The sequence below is a fragment of the Sciurus vulgaris genome, assembly GCF_902686455.1.
Source record: "Sciurus vulgaris genome assembly, chromosome: 2".
NCBI classification, from domain to species: Eukaryota; Metazoa; Chordata; class Mammalia; order Rodentia; family Sciuridae; genus Sciurus; species Sciurus vulgaris.
In genome coordinates this window covers 93,738,494-93,765,811 of record NC_136462.1, presented here as the reverse complement: position 1 = coordinate 93,765,811, position 27,318 = coordinate 93,738,494, and the positions used below count along the sequence as shown (strand labels likewise).

General features: G+C 40.0%; 1 protein-coding gene and 1 long non-coding RNA gene across 2 annotated transcripts; one reads left to right on the top strand and one right to left on the bottom strand.

Moving 5' to 3' along the window:
- Positions 1–5,566: 5,566 nt before the first annotated feature.
- LOC306653786 lies at positions 5,567–8,907 on the top strand. Its single transcript, XR_013761793.1, has 2 exons — positions 5,567–7,537; positions 7,654–8,907. It is a non-coding gene; the product is annotated as an uncharacterized lncRNA (long non-coding RNA).
- On the bottom strand, positions 7,969–15,939 carry B2M (beta-2-microglobulin). Its single transcript, XM_079126768.1, has 4 exons — positions 15,782–15,939; positions 10,631–10,909; positions 10,078–10,123; positions 7,969–8,968 (listed from the first exon to the last, which is right to left on the bottom strand). The coding sequence occupies exons 1-3, from the start codon at positions 15,846–15,848 to the stop codon at positions 10,110–10,112; spliced, it is 360 nt and encodes a 119-aa protein (XP_078982894.1). The 5' UTR covers positions 15,849–15,939; the 3' UTR covers positions 7,969–8,968; positions 10,078–10,109.
- Between the last annotated feature and the right edge of the window lie 11,379 nt (positions 15,940–27,318).

The window sequence follows — 27,318 nt, the reverse complement described above, 5'->3', positions numbered from 1 at the left end:
ATAGTCACACCGAATTATTCATGTTAATGTGCCCAGTTCTTACAGTCTACTGGGATCCTGCTCTTGTCTAGGTGTTTACCTTAACTGCCCGTGATGTATGAAGTGCCCAGCAGTGTGTCTGGAACAGAGTTGTCACTTAATAAAGAGCAGGTATTAAAAACATCTTGCCTCAATTCTTAAGAGGGGCAATGTAATCATGTTCTCACTAAAACAAACCCTTGATTCCTGCCTAATGTTTATACTCAAGTTCCTACCAAATTTCCTTCCTGATGAACTGCACAAGACAATGAAGTAACCAAATCCAGTGTCTCCAAACAAATCTATAGTGATAGTAATCAGAATAATGTTTGTCTATGGGGAATGATGGGAGTATAAAGGAATTCTTTAGGGTGAAGGAATTGTATATTTTGATTGGGATGTTGGTCATTTGCCCAGATTGATCTAATTATACACTTAAGATCAGTGCATTTCTTTGTCTGTAAAAGTTTACCTTGGATTTTTAAAAAGTCAGAATCCCCTTTATTTTTTCCCGTAAAGCAGAGACCAAAAACTCAAATGTTTATAGGAGCTCGGCAGGTAAGTTAAATGTGTGAGTAGCATATAATAGGGAGGACTAAGAGTTGCCAGAAAACTGGAGAGAGTATCTTCATCATGATGATATGAATGATGGGTCTACTGGTGCATGCCTATAATCCCAGCAACTCCAGAGGTTGAGGCAGGAAGATTGCAAGTTTGAGGCCAGTCCAAACAACCTAGCAAGACACTGTTTCAAAATAAAAAATATTTTTTTTAAAAAGGACTTGGGGTGTTGCTTAGTGGTAAAATGTTCAATCCTCAGTACTGAAAAAAAAATCACATGGATAATACATGCAAAAATAAAACCTATATTTAATAGACACCTCAGGTGTTTTGATCAGTATTCAAATTTATGACACACTGCATTATGTCAGCAAATAATAGTCTCCAAAGTGGCATGCACAAGATGAATATTAAATGTGAGAAAATAATATTTAGAAATGTTTTGGGTTTTTTTAAATTCTCATATTCTTTTTCTTTCTCATTTCATTTTCAAACCACTCAAGCTGGGAATAGAGGTCAGTGGTAGAGCACTTGGGTAGCCTGTGTAAAGCTCTGGTTTCCCAATTCCCAGTGCCAATTAATAAGTAAATATGTATGCCATATTTATATTGTGTATCCTGTACAAAGTCAAGCAACCAATGTCCAGGGTATGGACAATATTCCAAAGAATACAGTGGATAGACAGACATGATGCAGGGATGGGTGCTGCTTCAGGTACAACTGTGTCTCCACAGGGTAGATAACACCCCTGCAATCACTGAAAGAAAGGAACAAGTTTTGCTGTACGTGTCATTCTCAGGCAGAGGGGGAAAGCATTTTAAGTTATATCCTCTCCCATTATAAAATGCAGACTGATATGTGAGTTCTATGAGATTCTCTGCAAAAGAAAAATGATCAGAGTGCTTTCCAAGGCCTGTGACCCAGGGAGGAGGATGTTTTGTTCACAGAGAAGCATGCCAATTTGATTAACTGAAAAATGTGTTGGAAGACAAGCATGCCTGCCAAGGTGAAAGAGGTAGCCCCTCTGCCCCAGCAGGTCAGAGAGCACAGAACCACAATTCTAGGTTCTAATAGTCTGGACTTGCAGGTCATTTGACATGGTGCATGTCTGCATATTCCCTTAAATGTACTGATAAGGAGAGGTGATCAGAAAGAACTGACTTCTTTCTATACCAATGGAATCAGGAAACCCAAGGGTAGCACCCCAGTCTATCAACTAAAAGATTCCATTGTTCTAAATGAGAGCCAGTATGATGCTTAATTTTATGTGTCAACCTAATAAACCCAGTATAATGGTTGCTTAAGCAACAGTGAAATTTATTTCTCTCTTAAGCAAAAACCCAAAATGCTGGGGTCCAGCCCTAGCAGTGGTTGGGGGTCCTACGTGGATAGGCGGTGTCGGTGCAGTGGAGAAACAGCAGACAGAGACACCAAGTGTTCTGAGGCTGAATCTCTATCTTTATTTTTCTGCCAGCCTTTTTTTTTTTTTTTTTTTTTTTTTTTGCAGTGCTGGGGATGGAACCCAGGGCCTTGTGCTTGCAAGGCAAGCACTCTACCGACTGAGCTAGCTCCCCAGCCTCTGCCAGCCTTTTAATACATATTTTTCTTTAGTAATGATTATATCATTTTGTGATTAGTTTAAAATAAGAAAAACCTTAAAAAGTACAATCTCTGCGTCTTCTCAAAGTACACATTCCCTCTGTATGACAGCCCAGACCAAAACAACCTTATTTCCCAGCTAGATTAAAACAACTTTGTCCCCCACCTAAATTAAAACAACCTTGTCTCCAGCTAAACTGAGGGCACCATGATCTGCTGACCTTCAACCTCCAGAACAAACACGTCACTAGATTTTCTGAGAAACCACCTGCACCATGAACTCCAGTGTTTAACCGTGAAAAGCTTTTACTATTATTAACAAAGGGCAAAGAAATCAACTTATAGTTAATATTTAGTCTATTCTATTTCACATAATGGCAGACTACAATCTTATTTTGATTCTCAAAGAATTAGACTAAACATAGGAAAAACACAAATTATATTTATGACTAACCTAAATATTTTTATTAAGAATCTCTAGAATCAACTGTTAAAACTAGGAAAGCAACAAAGGCTAAACAGCACATCCAAGCTCAGAGGAATGCCTCTTTATCCATCTATATTTAGAAATTATTATACTAAAGCAATCACAGGCTCCTTTTAACTCGAGCATAGCTACAATTGTTTATTTTTATATATTTTATATATGCATTACTACTAAATTTTTATTGTGTACTATTTTGTGTCCCAATACAGTAAAACCTTCCCAATGTTTTTCCAATAAGTTTCTAATGATGTATTGATCATTAATATTAAAAAGCAACTACACATGGAGACATGCCATGCCTATGGCCCCAAGAGGGAGGATGATCAACAGAACCCTGTCAAGTGTCGGAGTGGTAGGAAATAGATGTGACACCAAAACCGTTTTGTGTCTCTGGTTTGCAATGTGGTTGGTCTCCCAAATTCTTTCTTGTCTACTTGTTCCACCGTCTCTAGGATGTTGCATTCATGTGGCACCATATGCCCCCATATGGTCAATTAAAAATTGATAATTATGAGAAAACAAGGGGTACTAGTCCATTTTCTGTTACTAATAACACAATATCACAGAGTGGCTACATTATAAAGAAAAAAAGGTTTAGGGTTGGGTGTATAGCTCAGTGGTACTATGTGTCCTTAGCATGCTCAAGGCCTTGGGTTCAATCCCCAATACCAAAAAAAGAAAAATAAAAGTTTATTTTGACTCACAGATGACAGTTCTGGAAGTGCCAGGTGAAGGGGGCCACATCTGATAATGATCATCTTACTGCCAGAGTCCCAACGTAGTACAGGGCTTCACATAGCAAGAGACAGGGAGCATGCACGCATGTGTATATGTGTGTGTGGCCAGTTTTTCTTCCTCTGGTAAAGTCATCAGGATTCAATCATGGCCTTGTCTAATCCTAATGACTTTATCTAATCCTAATCACTTTTCAAAGGCCCTACGTCCAAAAACCATAGTTGTTGGATTAAATTTTCATCCTCTTAATACCTCATAGTGGGGATTAAATTTCACGATGTGAAGCCTTGGGGGACACACAAGGCAACACTGCATTGAGGATAACTATCAGCATCTGGCCCACTATGACAACAAAAGTCCAGTTGTGAAGTATAAAACCAAAGGAAAGAAAAAGTCTCAGAGCATATAAGAAATCAGAGGTGTTTTATATACTCCAGATCGTAATTTGTTAAATTGCTAAAATAGAACCAGGCACTGTGGTGTACACCTGTAATACCAGTGACTCAGGAGGCTGAGGCAGGAGGATTGAAAGTTCAAGGCCAGCCTCAGCAATTTAGCAAGGACCTAAGCAATTCAGTGAGCCTCTGTCTCAAAATAAAAAATAAAAAGGCTGAGGCTATAGCTCAGTCATAAAACACCCCTGAGTTCAATCCCCAGTTCCAATTAGTAACTAAAATAGCATGGGGGCTGTGATTGTGGCTCAGTAGTAGAGCACTTGCCTAGCACGGGTGAGGCACTGGATTCAATCCTCAGCACCACATAAAATAAATAAAATAAAGGTATTGTGTCCATCTACAACTAAAACATTAAAATAAAATAGCATGGATGCTAACAACCTATAGTTTCTGCACAGTGACATTGAAATCCAGTCAGAGGGTCTGTCCTGAGCAACAAGGCACATACCATATATAAATAAAGTGTTAATGATGGGGGATAATTTTTTTAAACACACTGGGCAAATTTTAGTATATTGAAGGGACATACACAGAAATTGATGTGGTTGTTTTGTTGTTGCTGTTGTTGTTTGTGCTGAAAATCAAACCCAAATCTTGACCAATGCTGGCAAGTGCTCTAGCACTGAGTTACATCCCTCAATCCTATGACCACATTCACAGTGATGTCTGCTCAGTTCAATCTCTGAGTAGCCATTCATGCAAATTCAGCACTGGATATAACCAGGTACTATGTGACTTCTCCCAAGGATCTATGATGGGCACTGTTAGTTACATACACATCTCTGGCACTCCTCACTGCTCAACACATAAGCTGCCAGTTTGGACTTGACGCTTCCCTTTTATTCAATAATCACAACAAAGTCACGGTATTAGTTCAATCACTACAGGTTCTAGAGGTTCACAGGTGAGGTCAACTACTTCACTTTCCCCAAGTTCTATTATTAATGCTGCATCCAAGGGTTTGCATCCAAGACAGAAGTTACCTCTTTTTTTTTTGGTTTGTTTTTGTTTTTGTTTTGTTTTGTTTGTAGTGGGGAATTGAACCTAGGGGAGTCCCCAGTCATTTTATTTTTCATTTTAAGACAGGATCTCACTAAGTTGCTGAGGCTGGTCTTGAACTTCTGGTCCTCCTGCCTCAGTTCAGTGTAGCCTCCTTCAGATGTAAGGAATTCTCAGGCTTGTCTGGGATTCACCATGTTACCAGAGCATAAATACTTTGGGGGGTGGGGGTACTAGGAATTTAACCCAGGGGCACTCAACTATTAAGCTACACTCCCAGCCTTTTTAAATTTTTATTTTGAGGAATTGTCTCATTAAATTGCTAAGGCTGGCTTCTAACTTCCAATCCTGCCTCAGCATCCCAAATAGGAATTACAGACTGGGATTAAGGTTAGAATTAAGAGACGTGTACCATGGCACCAGCCTATTAAAATTTATTTCGAGACAGGGTCTTGCTAAATTATCCATACTGGCCTAGAATTTGAGATCCTCCTGCCTCAACCTCTGGAGTAGCTGGGATCACAGGCATGAGGCCTGCTGCCAGACTGAATTATACGTATACTTTAAATGTGTTAATTGCACGTACAGAAGTGCAAATTGGCTGGCCGTGTAGCTCCTCTCGCAGAGGGCCTGACTCTCATGCTAGAGACCCAGGTTCGAGTCCCCAGCCCTGTGTGATTGTGCAAATACCAAACAGAAGTGCAAATTGACAGAAATGTTACACAATACCCTGACATGATCTGGATTTAGAGAAAGCCCTAGAACCTAATGGGGAAGTGAAAACCCAAGAGAAAAATGGATTGAGCTCAAACCAGAGGTAGGTGCAGCACCCTGAGCTCCATCGTAAGCACCAACCTATTTACGGAGGAAATACAACGTATATCCTGAGTTACCTGCCTCGGAATGGATCAACACCCTCAAATATGTTTCGTGATCGCCCAACCCATCCTCCTTCTTCCTACTCTTCCCTTCCGTGCACCCGGCGGTCCATCAATGACCTAGACATTTTGCCCTGCCCAGCCTAGTCCTGCCCAGACTTATCCAGGCAGCAATTCAGCGATAAGAGAACAAAAAATCGTGCGCTCCAGCAGCAGCGCACTACTTCGCCGGCTCTCGGCTACTTCTTAGAACCTGGGTGCCAGGCTACAATAGGCTGGGAAAGGGGACGGTGCTGGGTTGTTGGGGCCATAGGCCAGGGGGAACCGTTGAATAGCTAAGAGAGGGAAAGGAAGGGTGCGGCCCGGGACAGCATACTGTCGGTGGACGAGTCCAATGAGCAGAGCCAGTCACCAAGCAGGCGGTGTGGTGCAACAACTGGATGGCGAAAAGCATTGCCCTCCCCCACTTTTAATCTTTCATTGTTTCTCTATTGACCAATCGAAACACAGGCCAGGGTGTCTCGTCATCAACCTCTGGGCAAAAAGAGCTGCTTCAGATTAGAGAACGGGACTTCCCCACACTTAGTTTCCTTTTTCTCCAAAGGCTAGGCTTTCCGAGAAAAATGAAGGGAAGGGAGGGATTGGTACCGCCTGCTGCCCTTCCCGCGTGATTACCTCAGAAACTTCCCACTCTCTAGGGGGCAATACGTATAGGGCATTTTGGAAATTAATAGGGCAATATTTGGTTATTCCAATTATGAAGAGTATTTAGGGGCTGAGAGCCAGAAGTTCCAGCCTACGTGTGTGTGCGCGCGCAAGTGCACATACATTAAAAATCTGTTTATAATGTGGGCTCAAAATCACATGTAAAAAATGTGTTTTATTTTTGTTTTTATTTCTTGAACATACACTGACCATCCCTCACTCCTGGCTCACGTACACGGAGTTTTTTCAGGAATGTAACTACCAGGCGACTCAAAAGACATTATTTTGGGTTTGTTTGGGGAATTTTACCTAAAAAGTCTCACCACTTCAGAGAATTATGCCAGAACCATCAATACCATTTGTGAATCTGAAGCACTGTTGGGGCTTTGACATTCTGAAGAAAGGAAGTAGCTTCAAGGTCTCTCAAACTTTCTCCTTTCCCTTCTCTTGATCTTTCTTCTCAAAGAAAAGGAAAATGTTTCCCTGAAGTTCCCTTATTCACCTAAAACCACCAAAGAGGAGCATGATTGTTTTCAATCTTTTTACTAAAACTTCACTAATCAAAGAAGACTAAACTCATTTCACAGAGGAAAAGATTAAAAATGAAACACTAAACCTAGAGCCCCAAAGATTTTGTCCCAGGCCTCCTTGTCTTTTCTTTTGGATCTGTTCGTCTTAAAATCATCTACTATTCTGAATTGCCTACATCACCCTCCATTTCCCTCTCCGCTATGAAGAAGGCAATTAAACCTCAACCATCTAGCTTTTCTTACGAGTTTTCATATTTTGTATAGCTCCCATAATAAATTTGTTATGCTTTTCTCTTATTAACTTGACTTTTGCTGTAAAGGTGTCATCCATGAATCTTTATGATGTGCAGCAAAGAGATCACTCCCTTTTCTGCTCTGGTACCACCAATACAGTCTACCTTCCATTCTTAAATGCCACTGTTCACAGAGAGCCTGGGCCAGTTACAAGGGTCTAACACTTCTTGACAGCCACTGCAGCCAGGCAAGAGCAGTCATATGCTAAATTACATGATTTTACATTCATATTAGTAAAAGAGTCAACACAAAACACTTTTTACTTTAAAAAGAAGGGTTTGGGGTTGCGGAGATAGCTCAGCTGGTAGAGTGCTTTCCTTGCAAGCACAAGGCCGTGAGTTCGATCCCTAGCACCGAAAAAATAAAAATAAAAAAAAATAAATAAAAAGAAGGGTTTGAAAAGGGGGAGGGGAGGAAACTGGGTGTCGTGGTGCATGTCTGTAATTCAGCTACTTGAGAAGCTAAGACATGAGGAGCTCAAATTTAAACCCACCTGGGCAAAATAGCGAGACCATGTCTCAAAATTAATTATTAATTGAAACTTAAAAGGGGGGAGGGTTGGGTCTGATTGAGTTGAAAACTCTAGTGTACACTGGGGTCCTGAGACTATGCCCACCTCGTTCTGCTGAACTTGAGCTTAGGTACTAAGTCTCTATCCTAGAAATATAGCAATAAGACTCTATTACACAAGTGACTACTGCACCATCACCAGTAAGAATCCTTTATTTTTATTTACAGGTAAGAAAACCACAGCCTTAAATAGCCAAAGATAGACTGTTGTGAATTACCAAAAGCAAGATCCTTTGCTTTGAGGCAGGACAAACACTAAGGTGTGTTGTTATAGAGGTCCCTGTGGGAAAAGACTGTGTAGGAACTTCTGATATCATACCCTCACTTGGCTTCTTCCCATTCCCTGTCCTTGATTATCCACTACATTATTGTTTTTCTTCTCCCATAAAAGCCCTTCTTATTAAGTCACTGGCATCCAGATCTGTGGCTCAGGTCCTGCTTCTGGAAGAATTTGACCTAAGACACTCACTCATTCTTTGGATCATGAAAATGTCCTGGATACTTGCAGATAGATAAGGATACCTAGAAAACCACTTCGAATAACACTATGGCATTGTGTGGCATGTCTTTTGTTTTTTTCTAGAGTGAAAACAATAAAAAGAGGAAGTAGTCCATGAATGAAGCCTACGACAGTGATGTACACGCTTCAATTGTGCCTGTGTGCTTACCAATAAGATATAACTATCACCTCAGTTTCTTAGGTCTTTTTAATCATCTATATTGTGGAGGACGAAAGGTGAATAACTACATCCAGCTAATGAGAGATGTATAGAGTTTACTACAGGATTAGGACTTGATGATCAACTCTTACTTTTAATTATATTTACTAGTTTGTTTTTTTCTACTGACCCTTTTTTTGGCACTCAAAAATATCAAAATAGCTTCTATACATAAGGTTTCCAAATCAAGTACTCATAGATACTTTATTATTTCTTTTAAGATATGTAGATCCCAAGTGTTAGTCTACAATTTCTGAAATTTTTTCTAGACACCAGGGGAAAAAATATGCAAATAGTGCCCAAAGTATATGATTTACATTATTGTAACTTCCTAAGTGCATAAAGTATACAAGCATATCATTTTGAAAAAGAGAAAACAATTAGAAATTAGTCCAGTACAAATAAAGCATCTTCAACCCTGAAAGAAAAAAAAAAGGAAAAAATTTGTGAATGCATTTACTTTATTTGGATTATAGATCTCACTACCAAATTTATCTAACTTCCGCTATGTACATCACCTTTTTCGAAGAAGTGGCTACAATTTTCAAAACCCACTACAAAGAACATATCCCAGTAGTTTATCCCATTGGTGCTCCCAAAACCTTGGAGGAAAGAATTCTGATATTAGAGTTTGGGTCCTGGCACTTAAAAACCATATGACTGCAGATAATCCAACCTCTCTGATGTTCTCTCAAATTAATTGCTGTGTTCTAAATGTAGCAGATTTGAATGGGTTTTCAGCATCAAGGTTCCCTGGGCAGTAAAGTTTCATTGAAAAGCTGGACTGCAGCTGAGGGTACCAAGAAGTTCAAGTTCCCCTCTCTTTCATGCTTCTAGAGCTCCTTGTAATTACATCTATTACAGATCTTTACATACAGTTAAAACAGTCTGTTTCCATTTCTTCCCTCAAGTGACCTGGGAGCTTCTAGAACGCAGAGTACCCACACACTGAGACTGAACAAGAGACTAAAAGAATAGGTCGTCTGCACAACTGTGTCACCCCTGTCTTCTGGATGAAGAACAAAACAACTGCTATGTGTTTTGTTTTTTTCTTTTGCGACAGGGTCGTTCATTAAGTTGCTGAGGCTGGCCTCAAACTTGCAATCTTCTTATCTTAGCCTCCTGAGTAGCTGAGTTTTATAGGCATACACCACCATGCCTGGTGTGAGAATAATTCATTTTTTAGGTGTTTCTCTATGCGGAAATACCCAATGTGGAAATGAAAGAAGAAAGATCAAACCCTTGCAGGTGATGTGGGTAATCAGCTGCCTCTATCCTGCCACCTCACTGGCAGCTCCCCTGTCTTCCTGTTACAGGGTCAGTGATGCTGGCAGAGGGACACCTGGAACCACATGCCTTCCTCATGTTGTTCCACAGGAGAAAGGAATGTGACTCAAAAAATTCTTTACCTGCTGACATGCTACTTTAATTAATGTCCTCCATACAGTGAGAATTATCATGTTAGAGTTGTCTCTAAATAGTCCCTAGAATAATAAACAAAAACATTTCTTAGAGTCAAAAACCCACCTCCATGATGCTGGTTAGTCCCATGATGCTGGTTAGTTGTCTCGATCTATGAAAAAGAAAATGGGAAACATTAAGATGTACTTAAGATACTATGTACTAACAAATGTTCAAAACCGTGTAGCCTTGAACACTTGTAGACTCAATCCTGCCTACTGGCCTCAGAGTCAAACCTAGCCAAAGGGTAAAGGAGTCCAGGTTTCTAGGTGTCAGGACAGTGGGACTTACAGGCAAAGACCTGTGCCTCCCGGATATGTTTCTTGGTGCTAAGTGTCCATGAGGCTGCCAGGAAAGCTGGAGGAAGCCAGTAGTAGTCAGTACTGGGAGAGCGTGTGCACTGTGGGAGTTCTGCTGCCCTTCCTGCTCTCTGCAAGGACCCCACTGGCTCAGGGAGCATGCTATGCAGAGGTCTCTCAGAAGGTGCCACTCATCGGTGCTGTAGGAACATTCCCTGACAACCCCAGCATACAAATTTTTAAAATATTGAAACAGCTCTTAGCTGTGACTTTACTTAGATACAACTTTCAACAGCCAAGGAAAACACTTGAAAACTTACCCCACTTGACTATCTTGGGCTCCTTCAGAGTTTCATGTATAACTCTGCAGGCATATTGATCTTTATCATTGGGGGTGAATTCCGTGTGGACCAAAAGATAGAAGGACCAGTCTTTGCTGAAAGACAGGTCTGATTGCTCTACTTTTTCTATTTTCTGTCCATTCTTCAATAGATCTATTTGAATCTGTGGTGGATGAAAGCCAGATACGTAGCAATTCAGAAAGTTTGGTTTTCCATTCTCTGCTGGGTGCCGCGTATACACTTGGACTTTCGGAGAACCTGAGAAACATCAGGAAAAGACAAAAGAAATTTGTCAGGGTATTTTACTTGGAGCTAACTTGGTCTCAAGTTAGGCACCAAGGGTTAACTTTGACCTATTTGTCCAGATTCCATTTCCACTCTGGTCAAATGAATTTCTACTCTCCAATAGGCTACTCTATTTCATGAAATAAACCATGACTTAGTATGTTTTCCACATAATTGTTCTCTACATGCCTTTTGGGTTTTGGTTTGTTGGTTTGTTTTTGTTTTATTTTCTAGCTGATTTCTATCAGTATTTTCAGTTACTGGAAACTGCTGAATTTTACAGAAACTTTGTTTGGCAGGTCTCAAGAATCTTTAATGTCTTCTCAGCACCTATTGAATTTCTTAATACATCACTCAAGGGTCCCAAACTACTTTTCAAACATCATTTCTCATTTAACACATCCTCCGTAGTAGCTATATCAAATTGTTCATGTTGCTGTATACTACTTCAACTGCTTCCATTTTCTTTCTTATGTACACCCATTTCCTTTTTGGTTCCTGTTTCTGCCTACATCTATACCCATCTGACTTCCTAAGTATACTAAGGGTCTAACACAGTGTCTAGCACATAGCAATTGCTCTGTAAATGACAGAAGTTATTATCATTACCTCCTTGCTCAGGTTCCTATGCAAGTCAACCCAAGGTATGTTCCGAACAAACACAACCTGTTTATTCCTTCTCAGAGTCTATATGCCAAATCTCTATCTGATTTAATGAAATAGAAAGCAAAGAAACAAAACTTTAAATACCTAAGTCCCTAAGAAATTTAGCAAGACCTTTCTTCAAAATTTAAAAATACGAAGGACTGGTGATGTAGCTTAGTGGTAAAGTGCTCCTGGGTTTAATTTCCAGTTTTTTAAAAAAATTAAATGCCTACAGGAGTTGGAAAATACCTAAAATAATTGGGCTGGATAAATTACATCAAGGAAAGGAGTGGATTGTGACAAATGGAAGAGAACATATTCTCCATTACAACCAAAAGAAGATGAAAGTTTATTGGTACTTTATAATTATACATAACAGAGATTCATTATGCTATATTGGTACATGCACATAACATAATTCGATCAATCTTGGGCAATCCCTATTGGGTTCCCTCACACCTTACGTGAGCTGTCTGTCTCTCTTCTTCACATTTGAATAAATCCTACTCTTTTACATTCATTCTTCCTGGTCTATGGATTTCATTCCTCAAAATCATGAGACAAGAACCTAGAAAGAAGTCACTGGCCAGGAGCTGGGATCTGCAGCAACACTACAGCAGCAGAGGCTGAAAATCTGATTTCATCTTTTGTGGGTTTGTCCAGGATCCTTTGGAAGGCATGATCCTTGCCTAATGTATACCTATTCAGTCACCCACCAATGCCACCCTGGACCTCTGGACTGCCTTGATACACAAGATACCAAGCTACAAATGGCTGTACAGATGGAATCCAAAATGAAATCTCCATCTAACCAGGGGCTTCTGTAGAAAGTAACCAGAGTGGTCATCACCCCTTTTCCTAATAGCAGGGGCACTTTTTCAGAAGGAAAAATGAATAAGATAGAATGGATAGATAGAATGAATGGATAGATAGATAGATACATACATACATAGAAAAACAGGCACACAATTAAGGAAATGGGCCCCTGAGAAAGAGGTTTCTCTAAATGAACAGGCAACTCCATGGAATTAACCTATGGGAAAATTCCAAGCATTTCAGCCAACTCCTTTGTTCCAGGGCAGTGGGAAAAGGGAGATGGAACAGACCTGAGTGAAGGCCAAAGACTCAAGGGCTAACCAATAGCCTTAGCACTTTTCCAATACCTGATTAGCATAGATATTAAATCAGTGCCCCTACCCACAGAGATAGATATTGATCATTGCCTCTACCCCTTGACTAGTACACTTAAGAGGCAACCCTTATCAGGTCCCCTCTCATGTCTCTTTTCTTCTCATTTGAATAAATCCTACTCTTCAACACTCAAAAAAAAATTCTTTTTTTGATCCATCTCATTCCCCAGTAACTTCCCCTTTTCCCTCCGAGTCCCCTTCATATATATACATATATATTTATATACATATATATATATAATTTTTTTTAGAGACGGGGTCTCACTAAGTTGCTTAGGGCCTCACTAAATTGCTGAGGCTGGCTTTGAACTCTTGATCCTCTTGCCTCAGATTCTTAAGGTAGTGGGATTACAGGCATGTGCCACCCCGCCTGGCATTCTTCCTTCTATTTTCACGAGATTCCATATTTCTCTCTTTCTCTCTTCTACATATGAGAGAAAAGATTTGACCCTTAACTTTTCTGAGTCAGGCTTATTTTAGTTAGCATGATGTTCTCCAAATTCCATCCATTTTCCCACAAATAACAATTTCATTCTTCCTTATGTCTCTATTGTGTGTGTATGTATGTATGTATGTATGTATGGTATACCAGAAATTGTGCTCTGTGTGTGTGTGTGTGTGTGTGTGTGTGTGTTTCTTTTTTCTTTTTGAGACAGGGTCTCACTAAGTTGCTCAGGGTCTTGCTAAATTGTTGAGGCTGGCTTTGAACTTGTGGTCCTCCTGCCTCAGCCTCCAGAGTCACTAGGATTACAGGTATGCACCACCTGCCCTGCCCCATTCCTAGTCTTTTTTTTTTTTTTCATTCCTAGTTTTTCAAGAAATCTCCACACTGCTTTCTAAAGTGGATGTACTAATTTGCATTCCCACCAACAATGTTTAATTGTGTATTTTCCTCCACATCACCAGCAATTTTTGTTTCTTTTTAAATTTTTTGGTACTGGAGATAGAACCCAGGGGCACTTTACCAATGAATTACATCCCAGCTCTTTTTAAGTTGCTGAGAGCCTTGGAAAATTGCTGGGCCTGGCCTTAAATTTCTGATTCTCCTGCTTTAGCCTCCTGAGTCACTGGCCCACCATACCCAGCTGTTCTGTGTATTCTTGGTGATTGCCATTCTAACTGGGATGAAATGAACTCTTGGTGTACTTTTGATTTGTATTTCCCTAATTGCTAAGTATGTTGAACAATTTTTCATATATTTGTTAGCCATTTGTATTCTTTTGAGAAACATCTATGTAGGTTCTTTACCCATTTATTAATTGGGTTATTAGTTTGTGTTTTGATCTTTTGGCGTTAAAGTTTTTTGAGTTCCTTTATATATTCAAAATAATTTTTTAAATGTCAGGTTGCTAATTTTTTAAATGAGGTCTATCATCGCTAGATACATTATTCTTTATTTTGCAAATAAATTTTATTCAAATTAAATACCATTTTCTTATGATCAAAACACTGTTTCACAGAGGGTTTTCAAAGGAAAGAGTTGAGATGCGGGGTATTTAAAAAGCACCCAAGATCCTGGGTGTCCTCAGGGGTCTTGGTAACCATTTTGGATTATCCTTATCGCTGTTTTGCAATGTTCTGGACTTTGACAAATTGTCACTTTTTCAAAACTGAAAGTAGAGGCTTCAGATATCTTGGAAAGAACCAGGCGATGTGCCAAAGAGGAAGCCCTGTATGAAGAAAAGGCAAGGAGGGCCCATGGTCTCCCACCTTGCTTCAGAGAACAACACAGGAAGATGAGGAAGCAAGTTTCTGAAAGAAAAAAAAAAAAGGTCACACCCAAACCCACACGGGTGCATGTCTGTAATCCCAGTCACTGGGGAGGTTGAAGGAGGAGGATCACAAAATGGAAACCAGCCTCAGCATTTGGTGACACTCTAAACAATTTAGCCAGACTCTGTCTTAAAATACAAAATAAAAAGGGCAGGGTACGTAGCTCAGTGTTGTAAAGCGCCCCTGGGTTCAATCCCCAGAGAAGAAGGAGGAGAAAGAGAAGAAGAAAAAGATGGAGTTACAATCAAAATGCCTACCTATCTACCACTGGTCAGGCTCAATTTCAATCCTGATTATTATTTATCACCTGTGTGATTGTTGTTTAAAATCTCGGTGCCCCAGCAACTTAGTGATACCCTAAGCAATTTAGGGAGACCCTGTCTCTAAATTAAAATAATAACAAAGGCCCGGGGAAGTAAGATCAGTGGTAAAGTGCTCCTACTTTCAATCTCCAGTTTTAAATAAATAAATCTTGGTGCCCAGTTTCCTCATCTGCGAGATTCGGGTAATCATAGTATTTACATCCATTTTCCAAATAAAGACACTTGGTTGGGAGTGTGACTCCGTGGTTGAGCGCTTCGAGCACCGTAAAAAAACAAAACTACAGCAGCAACAACAACCATAAAAACTGATATAAAGTATTTACCGTCCTCGTCACAGTCAGCTGTAATAACGGGTAGCTTTTAGGATTATTAATAAAGCAACGAGGAATGAGAACAGTGTTTGCGCGCCTGGGTTTGGTGCCACTGGATCAGGAGAAGAAACTGTACCTAGCCGGCGCGCTCCCAGTCCCAAGGAAGCAGAGCTGTCGCGGTTTGACTTCCCGTGGGTAGTGTCTTCCCCGTACCCCAAACACCTGTTTCCACTCATTCACAGCCCCCAACTCCGCGTACTAGCCTACCCGCTCCGTCCTACCGCTGCGCTCCCGGAGCCAGAGGCGGGGCAAGGAGTGGAGGGAAAACCTCCACCTCCGCCGCTCTGAAATTTACCAACACCCGCAAACTCTGTCAAATCCACCTTGCCCCGCAGCAGAGGTCTCTCCCGCTCTTCACGCAAAGGAACAAGAAGTGTGCGTTCTGGGATTTCACTCCCTTCCTAATCCAGACCATCCCACGATTTACGGCGAGACCCAGCCCTGGGCTAGTCCCCACTCCGGGAAGAACTTGGGGAAGGAGGTCACAGAGTTAAGAGAGTACCAAACGGGTCAAAGAGGGTGGGATTAGGAAGAGACACTTACGCGGGACCGCGTCCAGGCCGGTCAGAGTGAGTAGCGCGAGGAAGGCCACAGCCACTGAGCGAGACATTGCGACTCGAGCAAAGTCAAACTCAAAATGCCAGCCCCGCCGGGCGCTTCCTCTTAAATACGAAGAGCACACAGCCAATCAGGACCAGGCCCGCGGGGGCCGTCACCAGTCTCCTAGCTCGCAACGCTGGTCTAGGTTAGAGAGAGGGACTTTCCCGTTTTCAGTTTCAATTTCTCATAAAATCTCGTGATGTTTAGAATGTCAAGGGGTTGGACTGTACGTAGACGTCTTCTGATCTGGGGTACGCGCCAGAGTTTGGGGCGCCGGGTCACACCCATCCTTGATTCTGACTGGAAGACCTTTATCCAGTGCCCTCCCTTTGTGAATTAGCCCGAGATGCTAAATGGTTGACTAACTGCCCCAGTCAGTGAAAAACCTAGAACCTGCTGTTTTCATTCTTGAAAAATGAAACCCAGAAAGATTAAGAGCGCTAAACAGTGACCGGCAGAACTCAAATTTTGGTGGATAACTACAGCCCTGGAATACGCTGGAAGGTTTCAGGATCCTCTGCTCACGGACGTGAGGGCGGGATCCAGGAACCTAAAGTTGCTCAGAAGGTGGAGAAATGGCCCAGAGCTAGGACCTTTCTTACTTCTTGCATCCATGTAGGGAAAAGGTTTTGTTTGTTTGTTTGTTTTACTGGGGATTGAACCCTGGGGATCTTTACCACTGAGTTACATCCCCAGCCCTTTTTATTTTTTAAATTGAGACAGGGTTTTGGGCCTCGCTAAACTGCTAAGACTGGCATTGAATTTGAGGTCCTTCTACCTCAGCCTTCTTATTGCCGCACCACGTGCTCCCCACCTGGGAAAAGTTTGGTTTTGAAAAGTTTTGTGCTAAGACTTTCCTCCTTGTATCTCCACTACTGTTTAGGTAACTTTCTTTGTTCCATTGATTTGTGTGTATGGGGGTTGGGGGCTGTGACCACGGAGAGTAAAAGTAATAATTGCTTAGAGCTGTAGTTTCCAGACTTCTTCAGGTATTTTATTCCCTTGGCATTACCACCCTAGAACAGTGCTAGGGCCATAGTAGGAATTCTGTAAACTGAATCCATGAATAAACTCTAGGAGGTAGAATTATCCCTACTCATTTTATGGACAGGGAAAATAAAAACTAAGAGGATATTCAGATTCCCTTGGCTTCATATTTTATAAACTTAGAAGACAGGAGCCTGGGCAATTTTAGTGCGTTTGAATTGCATCTGCCATGGCCCCGGTAAGAAAGTTAAACCCCTGATGGTAAGAGCATGACAATGATGGGCAAACTAAGAAAACCTACACTCTACTAGAGTATAAATAAGGCGAGCAAGGAGTAGTGTCACATACCTGTAATCTCAGTGACTCAGGAAGCTCAGGCAGGAGGATTGCAAATTCAAGGCCGGCCTCAGCAATTTAGCGAGGCCCCCAGCAACTTGGTGAGAACCTGTCTCAAAATAAAAAAATTTTAAAATATGGGGATGTGACTCAGTGGTTAAGCACCCCTGGGTTCAACTCCCAGTACCAAAAAAATAAAATGAAATAAAATAAATAAGGCCATGCCACTACACAGGGGCCAAGTCTACTAGTGTTTACAGAGTGGAACACTGAGAAGAGGAAATGGATGGTGGGCACCAGGAGTGGCCCATGTCTTGGAAATTCCCATAGTTTCAGTTTGAAGGGAGTGCACGGGCTTCCCCAAGGAGCACAACAAATAACTTCTGGATTTCTTTTATATATTCTTTAACTTTAAATAATCCCTCTTGTAGCGGTTATGTCTAAACTAGAGAAAGTGGAATATTCTCCAGACTTAATGTAATGAGATAATGCACAGAGAAAGCCTCTTAACAGTGGCCTAGCACATAGTAGTGTTGGATAATGTTTAATAAGTACTATAATTGCTAATGTTATTTTGCTAGTTTCCCTCTCAGTCCTTTTTGTGACCTTGTAATATAAGAATAATTGTTATGTATAAAGTTATGAGTTCAGATATTTCCCCTCACCACCCTTTAAAAAACTCATTTAACATGCTTAAAAACTGAAATGTTAGTGTTGAATTGTACTATAAAGTGCTTTAGGACTATAGAAAAAGACAGGGTTTGTTTGTTTGGGTTTTTGCCTCCAGTTTCTGTTTACTATATCACAGAAAAATACTAAACTTGAAATTCATTAAAGGTAGATTCTGTCCTATTCACTTAGGAAGCCAATTTAAAAGTCAATTAAAAAAAAAAAAACTTCAAAAAAGACTGGTGCTATGGAACATGACTATAGTCACAGCTACTCGGGAGGCTGAGGTCACTTGAGCCCCAGAGTTTAAAGCCAGCCTGGGCAACACAGTGAGACCCTATCTTAAAACAAAAACTAAGAGCCACAGGGAAGACAGAGAAAAGTTTGTTTTTCAATTTTATGAATGTGTATTTTTCTGTGTGTTTTATGAAACTGTATTTTTCTTGGATTTTTATTTATGACATTCTTTGAATAGAGAATAAAACTATTTTTAAAAAACAAGAGTACTGTTTGCCTGGTGGGAAGCAAACTTTGGAAATCTACAAACATGACAACTTAATAGTGTTATTGCCTGGAAGACTAACAGATGGCTTTTTTGTTTGTTTGTTTTTAAATTTTTGCCTATATGACTTTCTTTAAAATTTTTTGCAGTGAACATTTATGCAAAATAGTTAAGTGTTGGCAATAATGCAGAAGAATCAGAATTTTCATGCACTCCTAGTAGGAAGTAGAATGGTATAAACACTTGGAAAGCAGTTTGATAGTTTTTTAAAAAGTTAAATGTACACTTTAGACCCTGTCCCTCTGTTTAAGGTATCTGCCAAACAGAAAATGAAAGCATATGTCCATACAATGACTTGCACATGCATGTTCACAGTAGCTTTATTTTTAATAGCCATAAACTAGAAGTAATCCAAACATGTATCAACAGGTGAATGGATAAACACATTGTAGTGTAGATGTATATAATGGAATACTACCAGCAATAAACGAGGAATGAACCATTGAGACAACAACACAAATGAAATGATGCCGAGTAAAAGAAACAGACGAGTCATACTGTATGATTCTGTTTAAATGAAACTCTAGAAAATATAAGCCAGCCAATCTATAGTGAGAGAAAGCAGCTGAGTGGTTTCCAGTGGGCAGGAGGGGAGCACCAAAAGCAGCAAAAGCACGAAGAGACTTTGGGGATGATGGATTTATTCATTATGTGGTGTTTGATAATGGTTTCAGAAGCGTGCATATATGTTGTAATTTATTGTATACTCTTTTTTTTTTTTTTTTTGCAGTGTTGGGAATTGAATATAGGACCTTACAGTAGACAAGTGCGCTACCACAGAGCCATTTTTGTTTGTTGTTTGTTTATTGTTTGTTTGTTTGTTTTTGAGACAGGGTCTCACTAAGTTGCCCAGGATAGTCTCAAACTTGCAATCCTTCTGCCTCAGTCTCAAGAGTAGCTGGGATTAAACACATGCACCACTGTACCCTACTCATTTTATATTTTATTGTATGTCAAATATAACTGTTTAAAGTGTTAAACCCTGCTGGGTACCGTGGCACACATCTGTAATATCAACTCAGGAGGCTGAGAGAGGAGGATTTCAAGTTCAGTCCAAGACCAGCCATAGCAACTTAGCAAGACCCTGTCTCAAAATAAAAAATTAAAAGGGGCGGGGCTATATCTCAGTGGTAAAGTGTTTCTGGGTTCAATCCCCAGTACCCACCCCCACTTCCCTCCAAAAAAAGGACAAACCCTGAAAGCACAGTTACCTATATTTTGTTAGATTTAAAAAAAAAAAAAAGGTCCTGGGTGGATCTCTGTCAGCAGGTGTTGTTGTTTTGGGTACTGGGGATTGAACCCAGAGGCACTTACCACTGAGTCACATCCCCAGTTCTTTTGCAAATGTTTATTTTGAGACAGGGTCTCACTAAGTTTCTGAGGCTGGCTTTGAAATTTGTGATCCTCCTACCTCAGTCACCCAAGCCACTGGGATTACAGGCATGTGCTACCACATCCAGCTCTATCAGCAGTTTTCTAAGACAGATTCATCTAAACAGTCAGAAAAGCAGGCCTCCTAAGACAAGAAGTACAAGTATTCATAGGACATTTATGGTGGGCTCTTTCAAATTTTATGTTGTTAAAGTCTGGCTATTCAAAGTGTGATCCAAGTATCAACAACATCAGTAACACCTAGGATCTCCTAGAAATGCAGAATCTTGGGCCCATCCCAGACCCACTTAATCAGAATCACCTTTTAACAACATCCCTGGTGATTCATATACACACTAAAGTGTAGGAAGCTGCTAACCCAAACTACACAACAACCTACATTTCTACATTTACATTTACAGATAAGATGAAAACTCAGGTAGATAAGATACTTGCCCAAACTGGCACTGAGCTGGGGATTGAAACACTGGTCCATCTGATTACAAAGTTTCATATTTTTCACTAGAAAAATCATACAAACTTGCTGTTAAAAAAAAAAAAAAAATTGCCAGGTGCTGCCATGCCTGTATTCCCAGCAACTCAGGAAGCTGAGGAAGGAGGATCGTAAATTCCAAAACAGCCTCAGCAATTTAGCAAGGTCCTAAGCAACTCAGCAAGACCCTGTCTCTAAAAAAAATATAAAAAAAGGGCTGGGGATATGGTTCAGTGGTTAAGTGCCCCTGGATTCAATCCCTGGTTGAAATATGTATATTTAGCAATACAAAAGTATAAAATCCTTATTTCTCCCATATTCTCTCAGTAATAACCACAGTTTTTAAATTATTTTTCATTTTTAATTACAAGCCTGATTCATGAGTGTATTTTACCATTGTAAAAATGCATACTATTAGAGGTCTACCCAGTAAAAGTGAAATTTGCCCTCAGCTCCTCCCATACCCATCCATGAATGTATAGTGTATATAATATGGAAGATGAGGAATTTTATTTTTATTTTTGATGAGGGTGGAGATAACCCAGAGCCTCATCAATGCTAAGCAGGCATTCTAACTAGTAAACTATGCCTTCAGTCCTAGAATTTTAAATTTATAATTGCAAAGATTATTATTATAGTTTGTTTATGACACAACACCCACTAAAAACACAAAACTGAACACATCAGTTGTCACCTTGCATGGAGAGAGGAATTGAATAAATGCCAGAGCCAATCCCCCTTAACTGCATGGAGGCAACAGGACAGCCCAGATGCCAAGAATTGGGCATAGTCCCTGGGGAAATCTTACCCAGTTTATAAATTGTTGGCAAAGCCTCTCTCTTGTACTTGGGTCTTCATCTCAGTTCCTACCTAAAATGGTGAAATTCAAACTTGGATATTTTCTAGCTTGCTTTGGATTCTGTGTAGAGCTAATAAAAATCAAGACTTACAACTGGGTGCCATGGCACACAGGTAATTCCAGGAACTCAGGAGGCTAAGGCAAGAGGAATGGAAGTTCAAGGTCAACCTGGGCAACTTATTGAGACTCTGTCTCAAGATAAAAAGGTCTGGGATGTAGTTCAGTGGTAGAGCCCTTCCCTAGAATGCATAGGGCCCTGGGTTCAACCCCCAGTACCACACACACAAAGATAACTCTCCTCCAAACGAATGTCTTTTTCATTTAAAAAAAATTTTTTTTGGTACTGAGAATTGAACCCAGGAGTGCTTTGCTACTGAGCTATATCCACAGTCTTTTTTATTTTTATTTTGAGTTGCAAGGCTGGCCTCAAACTTGCTATTCTCCTTCCTCAGTCTCCTGAGTCACTGAGTTTGCAGACATGCAACACTCTACCCAGCTCTAAACTTTTCCTTTAAAAGAGGTCTATGAAGAAATCAGGGATAATTATTTAGTAAATAATCAGAAATTTAAAACAAAATAAACAGCACAAAATCAAGGGATGTCCACAAAATCCACTCATACACTCAGAAGGACCAGTCAAGGTACCAAGGAGGTAGCCAGTAAACATAAAGTTGGTGGGTCTGTAATAATTGTTCTTTATTTCATTATTTATTATTATCTTCAGTACTACTACTGTTTATAGACCAACTTGCCACAAATGAGTCTTCTGAAAGATAATTTATTATAAGTCAAATTAGCCAAAAATCTATTATTCTAATGACCAATGACAGTAAAACCTGAGATGGGACTGCACATTCTGCTCATTCAATGCTCTGCAAGTGTGGGTGAGGTAACTTCCACCATCTGTCCTCAGAAGCCAGGCCATGGCAGTTGGAAAGTGGACTTAGTGACCATGTACTCAGAGACTAGTAGGGGGAACAGAAGGTTCCACAACATTGGGATGTGCATTGAGTTTGGTTATCTTCATTTAATAAAATATCGATATTTCTATGTCATATTTAGAACTGGCTTCTAATTATTAACATTTTTAGATTTTTCTCTGTATCATACCTTGGCAATAGACAGAATAATGGCCCCGCCTTCAAAGATGTCCAGGTCCTCATCCTTAAAACCTATAAATTAATTACCTTTCATGACATAAGGGATTGCTTAATTAAGCTTAAGGACTTTGAGAGGAGATTACCAGGGATTATTCAAGTAAATCTTATGTAATTATCTGGGTCCTGAAGAGCAGGGGACTTTTTATGATTGTGGTCAGAGGGAAATATGGTTACAGAAGAATGGTCAGAGTGATGCAATGCACTATATGAAGAGGTAGGAAGAGGCCATGAATCAAGGAATGAGGCTGGCCTCTAAAAGCTGAAAAAAGCGAGGACAGATCCCTCTAGAATCTCCAAAAGGAAGGTCATTCTGCCAATTCCTTGACTTTAGCTCCATGAAACTTGGACTTCAAATCTACAGAAATATAAGATGACAAAATTATGTGGTTTTAAGCCACTGCGTTTGTGGAGAACTGTTATAGCAACAATAAAGAACCAATAGAAAACCCTTTTTCCAGAACTATGCACATTTGGTTTGGTTGCCAAAAGCTTAGTTTAGTATAAATATTTGCCTTTCTAAAATTGAGTTTATCTTTCAGTTAACCAAACTCTGGCCTCACAAAGAATCTGGGCACACACATATGCAGGCAGCATATCCTCTACTGTGTAGCTGAGAAGAGTTGGAATTTTGCAGAAGTTTGGCTTAGTCAGGAGTCAAGTCCTCACTTCCTCTCACTGCCCGCAATGGAGCTGGTTCAACCCTGGTGATGTGGATCCACCATTTCATGTAAGAATAGTAGACCTCAGCCCTGCTGGCATTGCTGTATCTGGGCTATTTTACAGATAATACACTCCAAACAGGTCAGACCACTAGTTCCCTACCTGCTGTTGCCAGTGTCAAAAAGGAAGTTAGACTAACAAGAGGGGCCCAGAATAAAGGCGCCCCAAAGCTATGGCTTCATTCTTAGCCTGGCCTAAATGCTTCCACAATCTGGTCCCCAAAGTGTTCATCTGGTCTCAGAGTTCACAATGATCATTCAATCATTTGACAATTTGTTACTGAATACCTACTAGCTGCTAGGCACTGGGATGGCATAGGGAAGTCCCTCCCCTGAGGAACTCAAAGTCTGTAGTTTATAGACCAGTAAATAGATGATGATACCAGAACTTTGAGTAATGCTATTAAGGCATTAAAGAGGAGCCAGTAGTGGACTTTGGCACCAAGGGAAAGAATGTGAACTTTGTCCATTATACTGTGATGCAGTGCCAACAAAGCTGTGTGCTCTTTGGTGTTTTTTGTTTTGTTTTGTTTTGTTTTGTTTTGGTGATTGAACACAGGCCCTTGTGCATGCTAGGCAAGCACTCTGCTACTGACTACACCCCTGGCCCCTTTGGGCTTTTCTTTTTGTTGAACATTTTAAAAAGCTTTTCTACATAGCTTTGCCTTTTTCTAATTATAAAATTCATGGCCATTATGCAAACTTCAGATGATTTAGAAAAGAATAAATATGAGAATTATGATTATCTGTTATTCTACCCACCCAGATAACAGATAACAACTGCTAGTGCATTGGTATGTTTATACCCAGACTTTGTCTATTTATATACAGATGTGAATGTGGAGATCTATCTATATTTGTTTATACACACACACACACACACACACACACACAAAGATACAATCTTCTTGCATATGTTTCTTTGCAAACTGCTTTTTATTTAACCACATATCATGGACAATGTATCTATTTCTGTAACAACAGAGATCTATACTGTTTTTTCATGATTTCATAGTATTTCATTTCATGGATATACCATACTTTTGCACCCAATCCTGAATTTGGGATTTTTCTAGATTTTTGTTTTGTTTTGTTTTATAATCTATCCTACATAGCATGAAACTGCCCTCTAGAGTTTTTTCACGAAGTCACTTTTCCACTGTAAAATAAGAGACCTACTCATCTTCCCATACCCTTCCCTAAGCTGGTTATTATCATTGCAAAATTGTATTTCCTTGTTTTACTTTGTATTTTTAAAAGGCAAATAGTTTGAGCAGTTTTTCATTTTTGCTATTTTTGTTTCTTCTCCTGTGAATGCCCTATTTATGTTACTATTGGTCAGTCTTTGGTCACTATGAGCAGACACTGCCTGATGTAGAAAAATAGCTGTTTACTTAAAAAGTATTTATTAGCTGTTAGAATCAAAATCAGTTACTAATTCTAAGAACCAATACTCAGTTGCTAGGTTAAAAATTGGGCTGGGGCTGGGGCTCAGTGGTAGAGAGCTCTTTCCTTGCACAAGTGAAGCACTGGGTTCAATCCTCAGCACCACCTAAAAATAAATAAATAAAGGTATGGTGTCCATCTGCAACTAGAAAAATTTAAATATATATATATATAGAGAGAGATTTATTTGATCATTCTTTCAATTTTTCTGTAGGATTGAAATTTTTTGCTGTTTTTGTTTTCAAAATAAAACATTAGGAGGAAGAGGGCCCTGAAGGGGCAGAGACTGAGGAAGGTCTAAATGTCTTCTTTCTGAGGACCATGATTTCAGCTCTGAAGACGATTGCCAATGCTGCCTGGGACCAAACTGTCCCTGGATCTGCAGTACTACCAGTTTACCCACTGTGGTGCTCCTGGACAGTGACTTCCACCAGCCTAGTCCCTGATAGCCTCACTGGAGATAGGCTACCAAGTTTGAGATAGACCAGGCTATCTTGCCTCCCCAGAAAGCAAAACCTCAGAGTTTTTTGTTTGTTTTCTTTCATAAATATATATACTCATATATATATGTGAATATATATGTATTATAAAACGTTGTACACAATGAAAACAAATTTCTCTGTCAATTTTAAAAAGGCTTTAAAGATTTTTTTTTAATTCATCATTTTGCAGGTCAGAAATTTGTGAGGGACCCAGCTGGATGGCTCTACTCTGCTCCACACCTCTGCTCCACTGACATTAACTGGGGTGACTTGACAGTAGCTTGGAAGATCTATGTCCAAGATGACTCATTCACATAGTTGACAAAATACCTTTGTGTTACAGTCCACTCACCCACTGGCAGACTTTCTATACTGACTCCACTTCTTCAAACCTTGGCAATTTGCTACAAACTTTCAGTTGGAGCTACTGGTAAGGGGGACCTTGGTTTCTTCCACATGGGTCTGTCCACAGATCTGCTTAGGCTTCCTCATGGCATTGCAGATAGATTACAAGAGTGTGTTTCAAAAAGCTGGAATAGAAGCTACAAGCCTTCTTGTGATCAAAGTCTTAGAAATACCAGAACACCCAGTTCAGCATTGAACTAAGGCCAGCATTGATAAAGGAAAGGAAGGATTAGGCCTCACCTTTCAATAGGTAGAAAGCAAAAGTTTCATGGCCACCTTTAATTTACCAGAGGTTAATGGATTGGAGGTCTTGATAAGATGGAAGAATAGTTAACTTGAAAACATTAACCTTAGCTGGAAAAACCTCAGTTTTTAAACAGGAAATCAAGAGGAATACACTCAGGAGTCTGAAATTGGTGACTGTATGTTCTGCTTTGATAATAAATTCAGTATTGCTTCTGAAAGATGACTTTCCTTGGATTTATCCTGGATAATAGGGGAGAAAAAAAGAGCAAGAATAGAAAGGAATATATTGCAGGTACAGTTGTATTGGATATTTGGCTGGAAGATATCTTGGAATCCATCATCAGCATCAAATCCCCATTAAGCAAATGTAGTCATATTCAAACTCTGCTTAGAGCATTTGAAGCTCATGATCAAAATACTTAATTAAACAACTTTGATAGAATCCATTTCTGGACCATGAAAAATTTCATGGTGGCTCTGGAGGCTAAGACAGGAGGACTGTGAGTTCAAAGCTAGTCTCAGGAACAGCAGGGTACTAAGCAATTCAGTGAGATCTTGTCTCTAAATAAAATTATAAAAAAGGGCTGGGTGTAATGTATAAAGCTGCTCCCCCGCCCATCAGGTACAGCCATTTTGCCCGCCTCCCAACCACTTGTCAATCTGTGAACATCCTGGCTAGCTATTGGTTCATCAGTCAGCTTGCAAGTATCCTTCTCCGATAGTGGTCCCCGTTAGCCCGGCGGAATTCAACTGTTTTACTATAGCTTCCCCACCATCTTTTCCCATTCTTCTTCTGTCTGTCCTACTCACTTTTCTCTATCCTCCTGGCTTTCCACTCTCTCTAGCGTGCGCCCTTTCTTTTCCTTTCCATTTTCCTCTCATTTTCTCTCTTACCCTGCAGGGAGACACTCTGTTTGCTTAATAAATTCCCTTATGTGATTTCCCGTGTCCGGCGTGGTTTCGTGGGATTTCCTTACACTGGGGATGTGGCTCAGTGGTTGAGTGCATCCCTGGTACTAAAAAAAAAAAAAAAAAAAAAAAAAAAATTCATGGTCATGGTTATGGTGTCCATGTTTTATGCTAAACCATTCATTTGAGGATAAGTAGAAAAAATATGTTTAAAAATAGATCTATTTCACATGGAAAAAAAAGAGAAGGAGAAAGGCGATAAAACATATGTACATCCTTGAAGAAAAGGACAGTAAATCCTTGAAATACCCCTTTCCATTCCCAAAAGCCTCATCATGTTAAGGGAACAATAAGTGTGGGTCTAGAGTGGAATGTCCAGATAAATACTCTACTGAAAGACCTTGGCTCTTTCTTTCTCATGTATATTGCAACTAAAGTCAACCAGTAGGGAATCATTTTTTTTTTGCTGGCTTGCCAGGACAGCTGCACTTTGGAATGTTGGTCATACAAGGAACAAAGCAAACTATGCAAACTAGGATGTCACTGCTTGTGTAGCCTACCTTTTAAAACTCCTTTCTCTGTGGTAACTGGTAAGGAATTGAGGACACTGTGGCAGAATAAGTGCTACTCATCCAGCTAGCTGCCACTGGACAAGAAAGTCACCATTAGGGGTGGAGGCACTATTTTTTTAAATTTATTTTTATTATAAACAAATGGGATACATGTTGTTTCTCTGTCCATGGAGTAAAGGCATACCATTTGTGTAATCATACATTTTCATAGGGTAATTTTTTTTTTTTTTTTGCAGTGCTGGGGATTGAACCCAGGGCCTTGTG